Here is a 22,129-nt window from a genome sequence, read left to right on the forward strand (position 1 = left end):
TAATCTGGTGGCTGTTTTACTTGAGCTTCAGTATGTCCATAGTGTTTCCAGCAAGTGTTCTGTCCAGCCACCCTCATATTCATGCACCATCTTGCTGAGAATTCTCAATAGCACTCGGTTGGTAGCTTCCGCTTGACCATTGCCTTGTGGATAATAAGGAGTCGACTTGCGGTGCTTGATGTGGCGATGGTCAAGTAATTTTTGGACATCTTTGTTGACAAAAGGAGTGCCATTATCAATAACAATTTTGTGAGGAATACCAAACCTACAGATTATGTGCTCTCGGATGAAATTGGCAATAGTTGGGCCTGTAGCCTTCTTTAGGGAGATGGCCTCAACCTACTTTGTAAAGTATTTGGTGGCCACTAGTATCCAGATATGACCCTTAGATGGTGGATTGATTGGGCCTATTAAATCGAGCCCCCAAGCATGGAATGGCCAAGAAGCCATCATGTTTTGGAGGTTGGTAGGGTGAGTATGTATGAGATTCCCATGGTCTTGGCAAGTATGGCATGTCTTTACACATTCAGCTACATCTTGCTTCATTGTGGGCCAGAAATTCCCAAGATTGAGCAGCTGCTGGAGAATTCGCCTTTTGCCTAGATGGTCACCACACTCTCCCACATGTACCTCTTGCATAACTGATTATGCTTCAGGGGTCCCTAGGCATCTCAAAGGCTCCCCATTGAACCCTTTCCTGAAAAGAATACCTCCTTCCACAAAATAATGAGTAGCCAACTTTTTCAAGTGGTAGGCCTCTTTATAATTGTCGGGCAAGATGCCTTCTATGAGGTACTCAAGGAAGAGTACACACCAATCGCTGGTGGTAAAGACTGCACATGATTCCATCCTATCAAAAGCATTTTGGCTACTGGTACATTGCTCTTAGACAGTGGCAGCTTGTTTGCCCATTTCTAGCCAATAATAGCCTAACTGCTAGAGGCGTCTGTAGAGACTGGCAAAATCGCTAGAGCCACAAGTTTTTTCATGAACTTCTTTTAGTCGTTTGGTGGACTCACCAAGGCTCAAGCATCTAGCTAGAACTCCTCCAGGCAGCTTTTTATATAATTCTCCTGCCATTAGAGCATAATCTTTAAGTACCTTCGAATGATCCTTCTCATCCCACAATAATAGTGCTTCTTTAATAGAAGACCGCCAATCTATCTGTCCCAGTGATTGATCAGAGAATTCTTCCTTCAGCATTTGCACCACTAGGATTGGCCTTTTCACAATAGTAACATCTATAGTTGCACCTTCAAATTTGATTTTTAATCCCAATGTGGCTAGAGCATCGACAAAGTGATTGTCGAACCTTAGGTAGTGTTCAATATTGAATTCTTCAAAAGAGTCCTCCAACCTTTGAGCCATAGCTCTATATGGAGCTAAAGATGGTTCCTTGAGTGAAAATTCTCCTCTGGCTTGGCAAACAACCAGATTTGAGTCTCTGACTACTTGAAGATGCTTAATACCCATTTTACGAGCTACTGCTAGTTCCGTAAGATATGCTTCATATTTAGCCATGTTGTTAGTGCATGGAAAATCAAGCTTGAATGATATACCCATTGTTTCTCCGGTACTTTTGGATAGGACTATTCCAGCTCCTTCTTTAGAAGTGGTAGAGGTTCCATCAAAATGTAAAGTCCAAACTGCCCCAGCTATTTCCACCAGTGCAACTGCTGGTAGCTCTCCAGGTACATCATTAGTAACGTCCCAGCTGTCTTCACCAGGAAAATTTGCCAACAAATCAGTGATGGCTTGACCCCTTACAGCCATTGGGGTGATTGCTATGATTTCAAACTTAGATAATTGCAAGAGCCATTATGCTAGCCTTCCAGAAAGAACCAGTCGCCTTAAGAGTGAGTCGATTGGATAAGATTTTGTTAAGAGCTGTATCGTGTGAGCTAGTAGATAATGGCGCAGTTGCTGAGCAGCATATATTAGAGCAAGACAAGCCCTTTCAGCCCTTGGATAACAGGTTTCAACATCCTTTAATTTTCTGCTAACGTAATAAATCGATCGCTCAATCCCTTCTTGATCATCTTAGGCTATGAGTGCCCCTATTGCTTCGTTATTGGTAGCCAAATATTGCTTGAGTTATTTCCCTGATATGGGTGCACATACGGTTGGCAGCTTAGTCATGAGTTGCTGTAGTTAGAGAAATGTCTGCTGGCATCTGGAATCCCAGCGGAAGGGTTTTCCTTTCTTCAGCAGTGGTGTAGAGGCAGCTGTGAAGGCAGCAAGACTCGGAATAAACCATCGGATGTATGAGAGCTTACCAAGGAAACTTTTGAGTTGTGTAAGTGTTACAGGTGGCTTTATAGTAGCAATGGCTTGTACTTTGTTAGGATCAACATCTATGCCTCTTTGGTGTACAAGAAATCCCAGAAATTTCCCAGCCGTAACTCCAAAAGCACATTTGAGTGGATTCATGCGAAACTTGTAAAGTCGACACCTTTCAAAGACCTTTCGTAAGATAGCAAGATGATCTCCTTTGTTCTTTGACTTCACAACAATGTCATCCACATAGTTCTCGATCTCTTTGTGCATCATGTCTTGAAAGATTGCGGTCATAGCCCTTTGATATGTGGCTCCGGCTCTAGCTCCACATCATGTGAGAATTTAGTTATCGTTGAGGGCTCTTCAAATAGTTCTGCCAGACTGCTGGGCAGATTTTCTTCTACCATTGGTGCTTCTTTTTCTTGAGTATAATAGCATGTTGGTGTAGTGCTTGCTTCATTCAACTAGGGACCCTTTTGTTTAAGACAGCTAGGCCCTGCATGCTGTCCTAAACGATACCCCAAATGACCATCCGGTAGCTGGTCTTGTACACAACGTGGCTGTAAAGCACCACTGAAGGTTTCCCCACGTTCTCTTTTCTTTTTCCTTTGATTAAGGAAAGACCTCATGTCTATTTCTGGATTATTCTTAATGTCTTGCCAGCTGGGTAAAGGGATCCCAACAGGCCTTGAAGTGGAATCCTTCCCACTTGGGGTGAGCTCATCATAGAAAGTAGCCTCAAAGTAGTGTGCTTCGGATAGATCAAATGGAGTAGGATTAGTAGGGATGCGTATGGGCTTACCATTAAATCTTCCCTTGACACATTGGTGGTAAGTAGATGGCACAAGCTTGTGTTTGTGGAGCCATGGCCTCCCAAATAGAGCATGATAAGAAACGGATGAATCCATAACATGAAATCCGGTGAGAGCAACAATGGGCCCTACTTCAAGAACTAACTGTATACTTCCAATGGTGCATTCATGAATTCTAGGAAAACCAAAAACCTCAATAGGAGCCCTAGCTATTCTGCTGAGTGCGATCCCAGCTACTTTGAGTGTGCTGGTTGGGATAAGATTAAGTGATGCACCAGTGTCGACTAGTGCTCTTTTTATGTGAACATCATTAATTTTAGCAGCGATATATAATGGTTTACTATGATTAGGGTGTTGTGTTAGGATTAGTGCCCTTAAATCCTATTATATGATGCTATGTATTACATTATGTATGACATGATGTATGACTTAATATTGTAATTAATAAAGTTGTTTTATTGTTATCTGAAATAATGGTAACATGAATATTTGGACATTATCATATAGTCCACGAGATGCATAGTATGTGATTTATGTGAAAAGTCACAGAAGATATAAATCACAAGTTCTTTCTAAACTCAGAATTTGGTTCGTAGTCAGTGATGAAATTGGGTGTTTTATCTGCGAAGACTATAACATGTCAACTAAGATGATTTATCTTGATCATGGAAGTGGTGACTTCTAGTTAATATGTTGATATGTTTTAAGAGTTAAGATATATTGAACTGGACCGCTGTGAGATTTATTATTCTCTTAAAGACTGTCAATTGAATAATAAATCTCACGACTTATATTCACATGAACTCTTAATCCTGAGAGAATAATGGACCTGATTATGAAGTGTAGGTTGCTTTGATATATCAGGAGTGAGATCTAAAGAAACGGTCAAAACCTCAGTATGTTGGACAACCACATTTAGTGTTGATGGAACATATATTCTCAAGATGGAATTCATAGTCTCTTAACGGAGATATAAAATATTCCATTAAAATAAATTTAATGGTTTTGTTATTCAGAATATTAGGCCTAACTACTTTAGTAAATAGTTGCTAAAGTATATATTTATGAAATTGGATTTCATAAATATATGATGAATAACTTAAAGGATTAAACCGGGTACTCAAGGATTAAGATGTAGTAATTCACAAAGTGGCAGTCTTCATTCATGACTTTGTGTTACTATGAATATTTTATGAAGGGGTTGCATGTACAATAAAGTCTTGGGATATAATTTATTAATAAGGCCTAAAGTGCAATTATATTTATATAGTGGTATTAAATATAATTAATGGTAACTTTGTGTTAGGTTCTAAAGACTTAGGATTTGATGTATTTAGAACTCTAATGTGTAATATTGGCAAACCATGATCAAAACAATATGTTTAGTCTTGTTTAGGCCTGCTCAAAGTTATATATTTTATGTAAAGTTGGAATCGAGAGGCTGCAGATGCATTGGTGCATTTCGACCTCGCTCGATCGATCGAAAGTTAGACTCGATCGATCGAAAGTCGGCTAGAATATTTTTCTGTAGAATTTTCCAACTCAGCCCTAACTCCTTAAACGTTTTGGGTTTTCTATTTTTACCCTAGGTATAAAAGGCAAAACCCTAGCCACGTTTTTTAGAGTTGCTCTTGTTGTATTGTTGCTCATACTTTGCTGTTTGTGTGAATCTCTTGTAAGATCTTTGAGGAGATTTCCTTCACTTAAACTTAGGGTTTTCAAGGTAGAGATTACTTCAACATCTTGATGATCAACTCGGTTGCTGCCATTGGAGCTTAAAGAATAACAAGCGTGGGTGCTTGTATCTTGTGGAGAATCCAAGAAAGAAGGAGTCCATGGATTCGGAGCTTGCACGTGGTCGTGTCAGTAAGTTCTACTGGTGGGTAGTATTAGGAAGTCAAGCGGAGAGCTTGTAAGTCCTTTTGTATGAACTTTGACTCTTTCATATAGTGGATTCAAGTTTACCTTGAGGATAGCTAGGTTAAATCCTCCTCAGGTTTTTTACTGGTTTGGTTTTCCTAGGTGATCATATCTTTGTGTTCTTTATATTTCCGCTGCTTTATATCTTGATATGATTATTTGATTGTGTTAACCTAGATTTGCATAATTTGACTAAGTTAATCATTTGGCTAATAAACTAGATTAATCCAATTGTTGTGTTTTAAGGGGTCTAAATTTCTATCACTTTGGACTTGTCAAGAGTTGACAGAAAACCCAAGGCCCATTAGAGCTAGTGTCTTATTTGTTCCCTTTTGGTCCCACTCCAAGCCACATATTAAAGCCCAATTGGAAAGGCCCAAAAGGCTAGCCCAATTAGATAATCAGTTATAGGAGAGAAACATATAGAATTTTTGTAATCATCACAAGTGCATATTTTTTGAGATGTATGTGAGTGTTGGACACTCTAATTCTCTCTAGAAAAAACTCATATAACTGATTGAGAGACCACACATCTTGGGCGTTAGTGGAATTGGAGTGAAGATTGAAAGTCTTTTCAAGAACTTCTGAATTTAGGTTTTGAATTTCACTACTTCAAGGTACACTCTCTTGTTCTCTAATTCTAAAACTTATATGGCACATGTTAACAATTGTGAAAGAAGTAAATCCGTTTAATTATTTTACCATTGCGTACTTGCATAATTCTTACATGTTGTACCTCCATATCCTCGTCGGTGAAGGTAATGACATTAGTAGTCTCTAGGTAGGCACGGCTAGCATGAGCTTCAGCTGTAAGGCAGTGTGTTCTAGAGTTGGCAGCGATGGATACAAGAGCTTTGGTTGCTAATCTTCTTGACTCCTCTTTGAGCCCCAACTAATCAAATAAAGTCCAAAAGGTATGGCTTCTTTGAAGAGCAGAGAGAGCTGCTAAAGGCATGCTTGTACCGCTAGCAATCTCACTCTCATCAGCCCCATTATGAAAAAGTACAGCAGTTGTGGCTTTCCCCCTGTGATGCTAAGGCAGTGGGTTCCGCTGGACCTCTTACTCACGAGTGAGGTTTAGAGTGCCATCTAAAATTTTCTTGTGGAATGTTATCCGGATTGCTCTACAATCTCTAGTTCCATGACCCACATATCTATGTACTGACAATAGAGTGGCTTTCGCATATCTTCCGGAGTGGGTTCTCAGATAGGCTTGAAGGGCCTAAGCACTCCATCAACCATCCATTTGTCAATGACTGCATTCATTTCTTCATCGGTGCATGGAATGGGAGGATACTCTTCCTCTTCTCCCCTTTTTCGCTTCTCCCCCACCATTGGTTCATTGGTGGAAACCGTGAGAGCCTGAGGAGCATCTTTCTTTTCTGACTTAGGCTTTTCAGCTGTGAAAGGCTTGACTGATATGGCTGTCTTACGAGCCTTCTAGAGCAGCTGGGAAAACTGAATAATATCGAGATTCTCCAAATGGGCCCAGTACTCATGAGACATACTGTCAATGCAAATCTCAACCATCTCTTGCTCTTTGAACTGCCCATAATAGTCAAGAGCAGCATCTCTGAAACGCCGGATGAAATCAAGGAGTCCTTCGAAGGACTTTTGCTTAGTGTTGTGAAGAGTGAAGATAGTAACCTTTTCCTCTCCATGAAAATACTTTGAGCAAAAACTTTCAACCATGTTATCCTATGTGGCAATGGAACCTAGCTGCAGAGTGGAGTACCATGTGTAAGCACGATCGGTAAGAGATTTTGAGAATTCCCTTAAGCAAAGGTCACCATTTCTAGGAAAGGACCCATAGAATCAAGGAACTTGTTGACATGTTCGATTGCATTCCTTTTCCTCCCATCATAAAGAGGGAAGGTGGGAGTCTCATATTTCTCTAGGTATGGCTTGCTTAGCAACTCAGCCGGGTAAGGAGGCCTACGAACAAAGTGCCTTGGTTCCTTTGGTTGGCTAAGCCTTTCCCTTTCCAGCAAAGTAGTGAAATCAGATATTGTAACAAACTGAGGAAGAGAGGAATTTTGCTCACCAGATTAGGGGTTCCCAGCGGCTGATCCTTTCTCTGGCTGTGTTCCAGGATCTAGTTCTTCATGTAATGGCTGGGGCATTGGCCTTTGAGTCTCTCTCAAGACCCTTAAAGATTCAACAAATTTGAACTAAGCTTGCTGCATTCCTTGTATTGTTTCCAAGAGGAAAGAGAATCGGTGATCAGAACCTTCTTGGTTAACCTCATGTTGGTTAGCTTGTTCTCCTTGTGGAGTTGGACTGTGATGGCTTTGTACCGCTAGAAGACTGGTGTTTCTAGTCCCCTCATGCCGGCTATTCCGCAACCTAGGAGGCATGGTGAACTCTTGGTTTTAGTAGACTCCCCAGTGGAGTCGCTAAAATGTCGGGGGCGAAAAAGTTTCCCTTCCGACAAATAAGATTTATAATGGGTTGGAGGTCTAAACCGAAACTCGACGATGGGCTTGATGCACAGCCCAAAGGCTATCAGTGAAGGTCCAAAGAATTCACTGCATTTTATGCCTTGGGCTTAGGTTGAGGGTGAAAAGAATGGCCCATAAACAATCCCTACAGTAGACACATCAACATGGTTAAAAAAGCATAATGTAAGATATAGCCCAACAGTAAAACGTTTCTGCAAAAGATAGCCTAGCGGTAAAATGTTTCTGCAAGAAACGGCCTAGTGGTAAAATACTTCTACAAAAAGTGGCCCAGCGGTAAAATAATACGAAACAGAATGAACTCCCAGCTGTTAGCTACTTCACAAATGAAGGGAAATATCTATATGTTCAAACTCATCATCTATTAGCTCTAGAGAAGAGTCTTCTAGTACAACAATATGAGGGAAAAATTCTATAGTAATAGTTACATCATAACCATTAATAATAAATGAATAAGTAAATATCATGGGTTCCATAATAACAAATAATGGAGAAAACTTAGTGTGAGATGAAAGGAGAGAGAGAGATCTCAGCTAGCGCAGCAAGATCATTATGGTGCTAAGACATGCTCATGAATATAGTGAGTAATAAGGGATATTTCAGGTAGTATGAGTAGTAAGAGTCATTTGTGAGTAGTATAAGTAATGAGTGGGAGTATATAGTAAGACTGCTGGGACTTTTTGCTGGGGGTAGTTGAATATTTTTTAGTAGAGCTATAAGGAGTGTTTTTGGGTCAGGAGCTGGGGAACTTCATTTCTAAGCTTGAAACTGAGAACTCAATGACTTTTTAGAGCTTAGAGAAGGCTTTTTGCAAAGAGGTTAAGGAAAAATCTTGGTGTGTAGCTTAGTGAGTTGGTTGTTGAAGCATTAATGGAGAATCCCATTTATAGTTGGGTTTTAGGGGGTAATTAGCAAATAATCTTTGCTAAATCTTTCTCAATCTTCAGAAAATCCTTAGAGAAACGTTCTTAGGATTTTAGCTAAGAGAAGTAAGCTCAAATTTTAGAAGGTTCTTGCTGTTTTGGGTAATAACAGCTGGGTTTCTGGCTTAACATTGAATGTTGATTAGCCTTGGCTGATGGGATTAGAGCATGCTTTAGGCTAATGATCTTGGTTATGCTGCAATTAGAATCAGAGCTCCCTAGGGTAGGTTGTGTCATCCCAAGCTAGGTGTCAACCTTGGAGCCCTTGCTGGGAACTCTGCTGGGATCCCCTTGGTGCCCTCCAAACCACATTTCCCTAAGTTTCCCCATTTGGGGTTCATGTGCTTGGTTCATAAACCAGAGAATACACATTTTTAGTATGAAAATGGGCTGATTTCATGTTGTTTCAGGAACTTCAGTGGTCTAGTCATGGTTACTCTTGATGTTTGACTGGTTGGGTTGGAGAAGAGAGAAGAAAGAAGGGACAGCTGGCTGAAGCTTCCCAGCTTTCTGTCACATCAATTTCAGCTTTATGTCATGTGAGAAATGATGGGATTTCAGCTTGTCAAGGAAGGATTCATCCCCTGGTGGACATGTGTCTGTTTTATGATCTAATTGGACAAGTTGGGACTTGATGGGAAGGGGCTCCAGCTGGTCAATTGTTGCTAAAATTTGGCTGACCAGTTCACGTGTTTTCCAATTGCTGGGATTTGTGTGTGGGTTGGCCTGACCCAGCTGGGCTTTATAGATAAGCTTCTTTGGGCTTGGTTAACCCTACAAAATGAGTAGTTTTGCCATGGGTGATATTCATGGGCTTTGTAGTTAGTTGATTATGGAAAGAATAGACATAGTTCCCATAAATTTTGTGAAAGCAATATTTTTTGAGAGATGAGTAATTTATATTTCCTATGAGCGAGGGATTTAGTATATATAAAACAAATGTCAAAATAGTATTTGATTTTGTAAATATGTGCCAAAATAGCATTTGGGCTTTATGAAATAGTTGCGAAAATAATATTTGGGCTTTATGAAATAGTGTAAAGATAGTTGCCAAATTAGTATTTGGGCTTTGTAAAATGATTTGAGATTTTGTAAAAATATTGCCTTGTAGCAACGGACTTAATAGAAGTGTCGTATCGTAACGGACTTTGTAAATGGTGCTGCATTGTAGCGGGCTTTGAAATTGCCATATCGTAGTGGGCTTTGGATTTGCCATGTCGTAGTGGGCTTTGAAGTTGCCACATTGTAGTGGGGTTTGAATTTGCCATATCGTAGTGGACTTTAAAGTTGCCACATCGTAGTGGGCTTTGAATCTGCCACATCCTAGTGGGTTTTGAATTTGCCACATCGTAGTGGGCCTAGTAAAACTGCCGTGTAGCAACGGGCTTTTGCCGCATCGTAGAGGGCTTAGTAAAAGTGCCGTGTAGCAACGGGCTTTGTAAAGAGGTTTTGTTGGGCTTTCGGGCTTTGCCCACAAGTTAGATGATTTTGGGCTTCTTGTGGAGATAGTATAATTTTGTGACCCAATTTTGGTAGCAATATGGTGAGTATTATTTGTGGAAAATCTAAGTTGGGTAATATGTGGGATATAATGGGTAATGTCTGTGAGAGGGCTCAAGGCAATTTAGGGGCTTGTGTACGGAGTATTTGTGAAGGCCCAATAATGTGGAGAATATTTGGGTGACATATATGGGGAATATTTATGTGGGCTTAAAATAATGTGTGGGCTCATGTGGGTATTTTTGTGAGTGGGCTAATAAAATCAAGGCCCAAAAATTTGTACCTCGACAACCATTAATTCATCATGCAATATTTTCCATTGTGGGGAATAATTCTCATGTGTGGCTAAAATTTCATGTTGAAGACACTTTCCTGGAACTTAAGGCTCATGGTTGAGTAAAATCTCATGTGTACATGTTCTTACTACACATTAGTCCATTAGCAATAATATAGGCTCTAAAGCAGCCCGGAGATCCATACCAAACAAGTAATGAGATGTGATACTTTCATTTGATGGAATAAAAATCTTGTGTTCCACTTTGTGCTTCACCAATTATAATTTTCCACATGTCATTTTTTTCAAAGGAAGTAATCAACATTTATATTAGTAAGAAATCAAACACACACATATATTTATTATATAATTTGTGGAATATAAAATGAAACATTCACAGTGAAACAAATAATTTTTAATCCACTTGATGATCATTTTTCACATAATTGCATAGATATTCTTCGGCAATATCAATATTATTGACTCGTTGACCTCTATTGCCTTTTCATTTTTTTTTTTTCCCAGTGACTAGTTAACCAATATGCATTTTCCACCGTGCAGCACAATTTTTATGTAAGACAATGTCAAATGTCCAACTTTTTAGGTGGAATAAAACTTTTTTTAAGTCTCTTTTTTTTTCTTTTTTTTTTTCAATAATCATTGATTGATCAAATAAAGTTGAACCCAACTGATAATTTTGAAAAAAAAAAATTTCTGCATAGTAAAATTGTAGAATTTTTTGATCTTCTTTTGCCTTGACCATTTATTTTTTAGACCTGAACTAATAAAGTGGAGGTAAATTTACTTGACATTGTGTTGTGGATTGTGAAAGAAAACTTTATTCTAACTATATAATTGTAATTTTTTTTAGATGCTGGTGATATAATGCAACAAAGGGTAACACTACGCAAGCTAACCAAGGGAAAATTTCAAAAGATGGTCCAAGCAAAGTGGCAATAAACGTCAATGGACACCTACTAAGGATAAGAAGCTAGTAGATTGTGGAGATGACTAGTGTGGGTCCTAAATGGAAGCCGGAGAACGGTCATTTTAAGATTGGTTACCTTTTTGGAGCTTGGTTTCCTTATAGCAGATATTTGGTTGTAACCTTAGGGCTCAAGAAATTGGGTTTGGTTGTCATGATAGATACAAATGTTTGACATTTGATCCTAAACATTTTAGAAGACTAGGTTAAGATGCGTTGTTAAATTAAATTTTGTAGATAAAATAATACAGTATGAATGAGTTGCATTAATTGATATTTGATATGATTATAATCTTCATTTTGCAAGGACATCCTTTATTCCTTTTGTTATTGGTTCAAATAATATGCGATTCCACCACCCCAATGAACTTGCTCTTATTTTTGGGAAAGATAGACCAAATGGGTATGCTGCAGAATACCCTAATATTAGCCTAACACCAGGGCTCAAATTGAGAGAAGAGGATAGGGTTAATAGAGTAATTATAGTATACTCTTGAATTACTATAAATTCATATTTGCTCCTCTTATATAAGAGAGGGTTTTATTAATTAAATTCATGCTGAGATCCACAATTCATGTGAGAGAGGAAGTACACATTCATGGTACTTTCGAAGTATTTAATAATTTTTTGAGTTAATAAAGAAGTGAATGATAATGAATTTTTTTTTTTTTAAACAAAAATTTTAGGGAACGAATGATAATGGAGTTAATGGGGTATTTGGGGAATATTTTGATTATTTTGGAGATCTTAGGGGTATTTTAGTCATTTTAGAGATTTTGAGGGTATATTTGATCATTTTAGAGGTTTCATGAGTTTCAAGGTGTAAAGGACAATAAAAGCATGAATAAATAATAATCCGCTCCATGGACTAAGCCTCAGAAAATCTCACATTAAAAACCACGCAACATTATTCGGGTCGGGTCGGGTCGTCAACTGGATCAAATATAACTAGGCTCCACAAAGCCCAATAGCACAGCTTCAATTCCAGGCACTTGAACAAGTCAATCTATCACCTACGACAATGCCGGGATACTTTTCTATCAATACTCTTCCTTCGCCAAGATCCAGTCCTAAAATACATCTATCACCTAGGCTTGCATGTATGGGACTTCCTAACTAGTGACTAGATTGTAAACCGATTGATGAGATTCTTTTAGGGCGTGTTAGAATTGAAATATTATTGTTTTTTTTTTTTTGGTAAAGAATATCTTAACCAAAGAAAGACAACGGCCCTAACCCATGTCTAGCTATGGGCTTATCTCACATACAATGTGTTGCCCAACATGCAAGTTTATGGGACAAAAAATTTAAGGTCCTATACACAACAAAAATCCCAACAAGCTAGAGAATTCAAATTATCCAAAAAAGTTGGCAAAAAGGGGGAAAGAAAATCTAGAGCATGGATTGAAGGCTGCTGGAGAGCTTTAATCAGACTTTGTTAATCCCCTTCAATCAAGACAACAAATAGGCCATAATAAGAGTGTAATTGAATAGATAATTATTTTGTTATTGAAACACATAACATCTGCGCCAATAATCCAAAAAAATATATATATCAATATGTGATATTTGCACTTGTCACACATCATAAAATTCCATTAAAGTTAGCAAAGATGCTTTGCAAAGAAAATCATGAAAGGTAAATTCACAAATAATGTAACACCCCATAATTTTATATAAATTTATTTCATATACATAAATTAAAGAGGAGTCTCACAATTAAATGGATTTAATTGATTTGGGCCTAAGATATTTAAATTAGATAATTATTATGGTATATGAGGCCCAAGTGAGATGGCATAAGTATATATATGGGCCTTGATAAACATTAAAAACCCTAGCCTTTTACCTTAAGTTATACGTGTATATAGGTATATATATATATATAAATAGGAGACCTCCTCTCTTTAAGCAGCACCAAGCAATCTTCTTGTTTTACTCTTCTCTGTGGTTGTGTAGGAGAATCAGGTCAAAACTTAGGTACAGTATTTATGTGATGGACAAAACTTAGGTACAGTACCTTAGGTGCTGTTCCTTAGATTCCCCTTTTAAGATTCAGCCATGCGGCTACTTAACTAAAAAATACACTTCCTTTCCATGAGAAAAAATCCACATAGCAGAATCTTAAAAGGGGAACCTAAGGAATAGTACCTAAGTACTGTACCTAAGTCTTGCACTTATGTGATACCTAGCAAGTGTCTATATAGCTTAAGGGCTATTGATATATCACACACCTAAGATGGAGAATTTCTATGTCTACCAGTTTTTGTGCTGCACAAAACATAGGGATTAGGTGTGGACTTGGGAAATCAATGTTGTCACCATGTTAATGAAAAAAAAAATGATTATGGCTAGAAATCGTCCCACGTTTGCAGGAAAGAGTTGTGCTTTAAATTACTTTAGTAGCTAATAGGTTAATAGGCATCACTCCATAAAACCTAACCTATCAATATATTAGAGGAAAAAGGACTTCTAGGCATATGTTATGATCTTGTCAATCTCTACTTATCTTTATATTAAGGGAAAGGATGTCCTATAATTGTTATTATATTAGATTAGGAATGATGTATATGGCTATATGTCAAGAAAGGATGTGAATTTTAGATTGATGAGATTTCCCTTATTTGGCCATATTGAAGTTCTTGAATATCTATGATTATACCAATGGAAAAATCTGATTAGGCAACGATATTATTTATGTCCAAAAAGCTGATCAGTGACTAAAAGTGAATTGGATAGTTAAGTGAATAAATGGAAAATTTTGGATATATTAGTATTGTCTATGATAAAATTGTTTAAGTGTGAAAACAGATTTTTAAGTAGGAAATTGTGTATTGATGGACCTAACTTTGGTGTTGCTAGGTTCTAATTCTACTGATTTGTTGTGATTTAAGGGAGGTTGGTTTCATATTTTTGCAAATAGGAGATAAGTGGTGTTTACTAATTTTGGGGGTGTTGAGGGTCATTTTTTGAAATAAGCAGAAGGCAGCCCAACCTAGAAATATGGGCAGCGGGTAAGCGGCAGGATAAAAAAAGAAAACATTAGGCTCAAGCAGCAGGAATAATGGATCATAGGCCTTTAGTATGAATAAACGGGTCTTGAAGGAGTAAGTGGGCCTAAAAAGGCCCGGAAAGAGAGAAAACAACACCCATGGGCAGTATGTGGTATGGAAAAGTGAGAATGGGCCGCGGCAGGCCCAAAGTAATGAAAACAAAGAAAGTAAGGGATAATGGCAAGCCCATGAACCCCAAGGATGAGAATGAGGAAATTGGGCCGGGGAAGCCCAATTGAGTTAGTAAATGCCCATGGGATGCAAAGTTAGTAAATGGATCGAGGAAGTCCAAAGGAAGTAAATGGGCCGGATAAGCCCAAAGCGAAAAAGAGAGGGACATTGGAACCCACGAGCGAGAACACCAGTGGCCATATTAAGCCATTGGGGGAAAGAAAGGAACGGCAGGCCTAAAAAGAGGCCCAGCAGGAACAAAATCGTCGCGGCAGGAAAGGCCGAGTAACATGGTAGGAAGTTAAGGCAATTAAAGAATTGGGCTGAAGAGAACGCAAAGCCCAGTATTCGGTAAAATACAGACCCTATGAGGGTGGGAAATCAGAGTAGCAACTTGGGAAAAGCCAAGAACGGATGACAGGCAATGCAAGCAAAGTGTTCAGTTCACGGCAGATGCATGAACAAGCAGGTAGATTTCAGACATAAACACGCGCAAGGCCCAAGCGCCACCAGCCTGTACCCAGCCAATACAGGACGTGGGGGGTCGTGGGTTAGGGGTAAGAGGGTATGGTTTGGAGGTAGGGAGAAGGGAAGGCCTATTTTGAGGTTCCTGTTCAAGCTCTTTTGGGGGATACATCCTGCTGGGATGACATACCACCCAAAAGAGGCAAGGCTGAGTTGGAACCAATAGGTGCATGCCATGAGGGATAGAGAGAGAAAAAACATCACTGCGGCAGGAAGAGGTGCCGTGGCAGACTAACGGACAAAAAGTTGTCTGTGTCTGTAACAGGGGAGCCCGCAGACGGAACAGTAATGTCGGCAAGTATGCCTAGACCAGACAAAAGCGATTAGGGGGTAGAATAGTAAAAGTCGGTCACAGCAGGCACTATAAAGGAAGCCTCTGCCGTGTGCAAAAACAACAAGCACGAGAGCAATACAACACAACTTAAAGAAAATACTCTGTAACTTACTTAGAAAAACAGAGGAGCATAACACTAAAAAACTACCATTGTGGAAATCACTAAGAAAAGACTAGTAAAGGTAGAAAGAAAGAGAGAAAAAAGAGCAAGCGATAGTGGCATGCACCGATAGGCCCCTTCCCTTCTCTCCCTCTCAAATCCCTGCTCTCTTCTATAATTATTTTGGGTATTGTCCATTCGGGTCCGCCTCCTTCAAACCCATTAACTTCCGCGGCAGGAATTCTTTTTTTCCTTGGAGGTTAATCGTGTTGAGAAGAGGCGTTCTTCCTCTTTGGCCTTACTCCTACGGATCGAATTGAATTTATTTACATAGCTGTTGATTAATCTTTATTACCGTTTGCCCTTACTATTTATTTGTCAAAAATTGTTAATGTTATTGTGGTTATGGATCATTTGGTCATTTATTATTAAAAGAACTATCTGGTCATTCCAGAATACGTGATTTTGTTTTATCAATTATATCTGCCTGCCACAAGCATTTCTCTGAAATAGCTCTGTCTGCAGTAAGCTTTTCTCTGAAATAGCTCTGCCTGCCATAAGCTTTTCTCTGAAACAGCTCAGCCTGCGGTAAGCACTCTCCTAGTAGACGAGGCATAGTTCGCGCACAAACCGGCCAAGTTGAGTTTCAGTTGGCCCGGTCTCGACTCCTGCAACCCAGAACACTTGGGCCTACATTCACCAAGGGGCAGCCCAGCCCAACATAGCAAAAAAGGCCCCCACATTAAATTGGCGACTCTGCTGGGGAGTTGAGAAATAGTTCAGGGATAAGAGCCCTCGTAAACAAATGCCTCCAAATCCAGGACTACACACAACATGAGTGCTGTACCCTCACAAGCAGAGTCCAGGCCTACAACGCCCCACCAACCATAGCCTAATCAGGTAGAAGATGCTCACAAGATGGGGGCTAGACCCCAACCTTCTCTGAGGATCCCTGCAGACAATGCCAACACCTTCATTGAAGTATTGCAGGCCTTACAGCACTCACAACAGCAAATGATGGAAGAAATTCGTCAACTAAAGATGGATAAAACAAAGGAAAAAGGAAGCCAGCATGATCCAAAACATGGGGCAGAAGAGACACTAGTAGGTGGTGTCCCACAGAATACGGATCAACGTTTTATTACTATGGCAGAAGTAGCAATTCTCCTGGAGTAAGAGAGAGCCAGAGGACCAAAGGAGAGATTCTACACACGTAGACCCCCATACCCATTAAGGGTGCTCAGTAAACCATACCTCGAATGGTATGAACCGCGAGTATTAACACAATATGATGGCAGGAAGGGAAGTGCTGTTGAGCACGTAAGCAAGTTCATTGATACGCTTGGCCCTTATGCCACAGACGAGGACTTGTGTCTTCGAGAATTTTCTAAATCATTGTGTGACCAGGCTTATACCTGGTATATTGGCTTAAAGCCAGGATCGATCCTAACATGGGATGATATGGTGGATGTATTTTGTACCAAGTACTTTCAAGAAGAAGAAACGGTGACACTTGCAACATTGCAAGCGACTAAACAAAGGAATGGTGAAGACTTGATAGAGTACATCAAGAGATTTAGGGACATAGCACTCGACTATTATGACCATTGTGACGAAAGGACGCTGGTGGAGATGTGTATGACGAATATGATCAGGGAATACAGGGCAGTCCTAGAAAACCTTGAAATCTCCCAGTTCGTGCAGTTGTTACAAAAGGCAAGAAAAACTGCCCAGTCCGTAAAGCCAAGCACGGACAAAAGAAGTGCCCTGCAAGCCATGGCGGTATCCACCAGTGAGTGGAGGAGGAAGACCGACGGAAAAGAATACGATACTCCCCTGCCAATACTATGCACCGCAAAGGAGCTAGACGTACTACTAGACAAATGGATAGTGGATGGCGTTTTCAAATCTAACCAGGTTGCTAGGGAGCCCACCGAGGAAGAAAGGAGGGACCCGCATTTTTGTCATTTACACAACCTAGTTGCACACATGTTGAATTTAGACCTAAAGGCCAGGCCAATAGCCCAGCCTGCCAGGACATTCCACACAGAAATAGAAGGGAAAATAATCAAAGAAGTGCAGAAATTGCTTGCCACAGGATTCATCAAACCTATCTAACACCCGCGATGGCTGTCCAACATCGTGCCCGAAAAGAAGAAGAACGGCCAAATAAGGTGTTGTGCAGATTTCAGGAATCTCAACAAGGCCTGTCTAAAGGATGAGTTTCCTTTGCCAAACATGGACTTATTGATAGATTCTGCGGCAGGCAGTGCTATGTTTTCGTTTATGGATGGGTTCAGCGGGTACAACCAAATCAGGATGGCGCCAAGAGATGCAGAGAAAACCACTTTCAGAACACCCATGGACAATTTTTATTACACTGTAGTGCCCTTCGGGTTGAAAAATACGGGTGCCACTTATCAGAGGGCGATGACGGCCATATTTCACGACATGATGCATCGTGAACTGGAAGACTATGTAGACGACATAGTAGTAAAATCAAGGAAAAGAAAAGAACACTTCCAAGTGTTGAGGAGAGTATTTGAGAGGTGTAGAGCCTTCAAACTGAGAATGAACCCTCTCAAATGCACATTCGGAGTGTCCTCTGGGAAGTTCCTAGGCTTCTTAGTTCATAGTAGGGGAATAGATGTGGACCCAGCCAAAGCTATGGCCATTGCGACCATGAAACCTCCAAGTATGGTAAAGGAATTAAAGAGCTTCTTGGGGAAAGTCTTGTACATCCGAAGATTTATCCCCGGGTTGGCATCAATCACCTCCGCTTTCACTAAACTGCTCAGAAAAGGGCAGGATTTTGAGTGGGGGGAATTGTAGCAGGCAGCCTTTAAGAGGCTACAACAGATCATGATGAACCTCCCCACAGTGCAAGCCCCAATTCACAAGAAGCCACTGTTCTCTACTTGGCTAACAATTCGTATGCCATTGGTGCGTTGATCGCCCAAGAGGATGGAGGTGGCACTGAGCAACCAGAATACTATATCAACCGCGCCTTAAAAGATGCAGTAACTCGTTACCCAAGGGCAGAGAGGGCATGCTTAGCCATTGTATATGCTTCACAGAGGTTGCGCCATTACTTTTTGGCCTACGAAGTATGGCTGATGACCAAATCCCATGCCATCAAAGCTTTGCTATAGCAACCAATCCTCTCTGGCAGGATATCCCAATGGTTGCTACAATTGTCGCAATATGATTTAAGAATGGGGATACCCAGGGCAGTAAAAAGCCAGGCCATAGCGGACTTATTGGCACAATTTCTAGGCAAGGAAGACTTCCCACTGGATGATGAGGTTCCAGGGGAGGTAGCCATGGCAGAGGAAGTTGGAGAGCAATGGGTAATGAAATTCGATGGGTCTTCTACCGCCCAATCTGGAGGGGTGGGGGTAGTTTTGTACCATGAAGAAGAAAAAGCAGTGGCACTATCGTTCAAACTGGAATTCCCCTGTTCAAACAACACCGTAGAATACGAAGCCTATCTAACTGGGCTGGCCACGGCTCTCAAAATGGGAGTCAAACACTTGAGGGAATTAGGCGATTCGAATTTGGTGGTCTACCAGGCCAACGGGAGCTTCTCCTTGAAAGAGCCTAGCCTAGCCCCGTACAGAGCAATGGCCCAGAAAATGGAGGAAAAGTTCTCCATTTTTGAAATAGAGCACGCTCCCAAGAATGAAAATCGATTTGTGAACGCGTTAGCCATGCTAGGCTCTCAGATAATGTACGAAGGAGATGGTACCAGGGTAGAGGTCAGCAAAAGGAGAGAATCGATAATTGATATGTTGAGGGAGAAATTCCAAGAGAAACGGTGCGACGAAGACTGGCGGATTCTCATAAAGAAAGCCTTGATGAATGAGGATGATGCCGCAGGACTGAAGGTGCTAAAAGACTACGCACTAGTAAAGGGGAAATTGTACCGCAGGATGCCAGGTGGGGTCTTGGCCAGATGTGTGAGACCATAGGAGGCCTAAAGAAAGCTGAAAGAAGTACACGACAAAACTTGCGGATCCTGCGGAGAGGTCAGCCTTTACTGCAGACTCCAAAGGGCAGGCTTTTATTGGCCAAACATGGGCAAAGATGTGGATCAAGCCCAAACTCAGTGTGAGGCTTGCCAACTTGTGGCAGACAGAGAAGAAATTTATGTTGTGTCCACCTGCGGAGACTAGAGAAGCCCATTTATCCAGTACCTGATAGAAGGCATCCTGCCGCAGAAGCACAGTGAAAAATATAAACTCAAGAGGTTGGCAACATGCTACTTCATGCACAATATGGTCCTCTTTAAAAAGGGGTATGATGGGGACCCCTTAAGGTGCCTGGGTCCTGAAGAAGCAGAAAAAATGGTGAAAGAAGTGCACTCAGGAGAATGCGGGGAACACTAGGGGAAGAAAAGACTTTACAGGTGCCTGCTGCAAATGGGCTACTACTGGCCTGCCATGAAGAAGGATACGATAGAATTTGTAAAGAAGTGCCACAGTTGCCAAGTGCAAGCCAACTTAATTCACACTCAACCGCAGAATTTGCACAACATGGTAACCCCATGGCCCTTCCACACTTGGGGGCTAGATTTGGTAGGACTGGTTAACCCACCGTCACGAGGATATATATGGATATTGGTGGCTACAGAATATTTTACTAAATGGGCAGAGGCAGTACCGCTTCGCAAAGCCACCGGAGGAGTGGTGGCAAACTTTGTCAAAGAAAACATAATCGTGAGGTTCGAGGTACCCCACAGAATCATCAGTGACAATGGCACACCTTTTGTCAACAGTGAAGTAAGGAGGATGTTAGAATTCTACCAAGTTAAGCATCACCGGTCATCACCTTACTACCCTCAAGGGAATGGGTAAGCGGAGGCAACAAACAAAACCCTTATAAAAATTATAAGTAAAATGAGTCAGGAGTATACGGGAGGACGGACAATGCACCTGCCAGACGCCCTTTGGGCTTACAGAAATTCGCCTAAGTCAACCACAGGTTTTTCACCTTTTTCCTTGGTTTATGGGACCGAAGTGGTAAGCCCAGCGAAGATAATGACCCCATCCCTAAGGGTCATGAAGATGCAAGAGAAAGGAAGAGAAGAAGAAGTCTTTGCAGCAGAAAGGTGTGAATACCTAGAGGGACTTGACGAAAAAAGAGAACAAGCCCAGGAACGCAGCCGTAGATATAGGCAAAAGATGACTGAAGCTTACGGCAGGATGACTAGAGGAAGAGTGTTTGTGGAAGGACAGCTTGTTCTAAAAGTGGCAGACTATGTTAAAAAAGGCCTGGCAGAACCGTCCAAATTTGCACCAAAGTGGGAAGGACCCCTTGTAATAAGGGAAGCTCACCCAAGCAGGTACTACCATTTGACTCAGATGGATGGCAAAGACTTAATGAATCCCATCAACGGGAAATGGTTGAAGCAATATTATGCCTGAGGAGAAAACTTATATGATTGTCTCTTTTCCTTCCTTTGTTTTGTTTAAAAGAAAGAAAAACCTTTATGTTTCTTTTTCCTTACCATTTTCCAAGTGACTGTGTCACAACATGAAATTGTAACATGCTTTAGGCAGGATGTAATGAAAAGCACTAAGTATTATCATCATATATCATAGCAAAACGTAAAGTGTAGCATCCCAAAGTTAAGTTACAAACCCAAGTCATGGCAAACCAGCCAAATAGGTACTATAAGAAAACATAACGTACTAAATAGAGTCATAAGGAAAAGGAAATGACAAAACAAGGAAGAAACTGCATCAACGGAGCCCGAAAATAAGAGACTGATCTCCAAAATGATCGGACCCACCAACACTGGAAAGAAGACGCTCGCGATGGCCCTCCAAATCTGCTATCTCCTTTCTCAGGATCTCAAGGCGCAAGTCAATGGCATCAACAGTGGGCCGAACTCTCCTCATGAAAATAGCCTGAGCAATCTCTCGAAGGTAATCCAAAAGGAACTCCACGGCAAAGCCTATGCTGATAAGCTCCTGCACTGCAGCCCTCCACTGCAGGATCCTCACGGTAGTGACAGTGTCAACAAAGCTATGCTCTATGTCATTCAACACACTCCCCAACATCTTCAAAAAATGCTCTCTAACGGATCGGCCAAGTCGAAAGCCCTGCATGAAGTCCCCACAGTTGTTATGGATCATCACCAAATGAAGAGCACAGTCCTTAAGGACTCTAAAGCCATGAAAGTCCACGTAAGGAGGCCCAGAGCCCCAGAAAGTTGCAGGATCAGGGTCATTGACTTCAGGCTAGTCAAAGCGGGTGAAAAAGGCAACAGCCTCGTCCACAGGACCTGGAAGGGTGGTGGAACTACTACCCGTTTCAAACTGAAATGGGGCTATAGGAAGAGATCCTACCAAGGAAAACACAAGGCATGAGATAAGGAACTAAGAGAGAAAAGGGAAAAGAAACAAACCCACGGGGAGCAAATAAAATAGACAAGGGGAAAGAAAGCTTACCAGAACCAGTAGCAATGGGGGCGACAGGCACAGAAGGAATGGCAGAAACCGACGCTGTAAATATGGCAGAGGCTGGTGCAGAAAATACGGCAAGAATGGGTGCTATGGGCGCGGTAGGATTAACTACCGCAGGCACCCCTACGCTGGCCGCAATGCCTAGCCCTTCAAACGTCTCTGTAAACAAAAAAAAATTGACATGCAAGTGAAAAAAAAAAAAGGAGTGGGCCCAGTGAATAAAGAAGGAAAAGCGAATCCAACAAAAGAAAAAAAGGGGAGAGGGGACATACCCATGAATCCAGCCTCGGGTGGAGCATCCCCTTCCTCCTCGAACTCAGAAATC

At 41.0% G+C, this 22,129-nt stretch overlaps 1 protein-coding gene across 1 annotated transcript; it reads right to left on the minus strand.

Annotated features, from left to right (window-relative positions):
- Positions 1-936: 936 nt before the first annotated feature.
- On the minus strand, positions 937-1,773 carry LOC111983392 (uncharacterized). Its single transcript, XM_024015057.2, has one exon. The coding sequence runs from the start codon at positions 1,771-1,773 to the stop codon at positions 937-939; it is 837 nt and encodes a 278-aa protein (XP_023870825.2).
- Positions 1,774-22,129: the final 20,356 nt, after the last annotated feature.

Source organism: Quercus suber, unplaced genomic scaffold, assembly GCF_002906115.3.
Source record: "Quercus suber isolate HL8 unplaced genomic scaffold, Cork oak 2.0 scaffold_231, whole genome shotgun sequence".
NCBI lineage: Eukaryota > Viridiplantae > Streptophyta > Magnoliopsida > Fagales > Fagaceae > Quercus > Quercus suber.

Bases quoted from the DNA above. Each gene is read 5' to 3' on its own strand.
- LOC111983392 (XM_024015057.2), bottom strand. From the start codon at position 1,773: ATGGCTGTAAGGGGTCAAGCCATCACTGATTTGTTGGCAAATTTTCCT.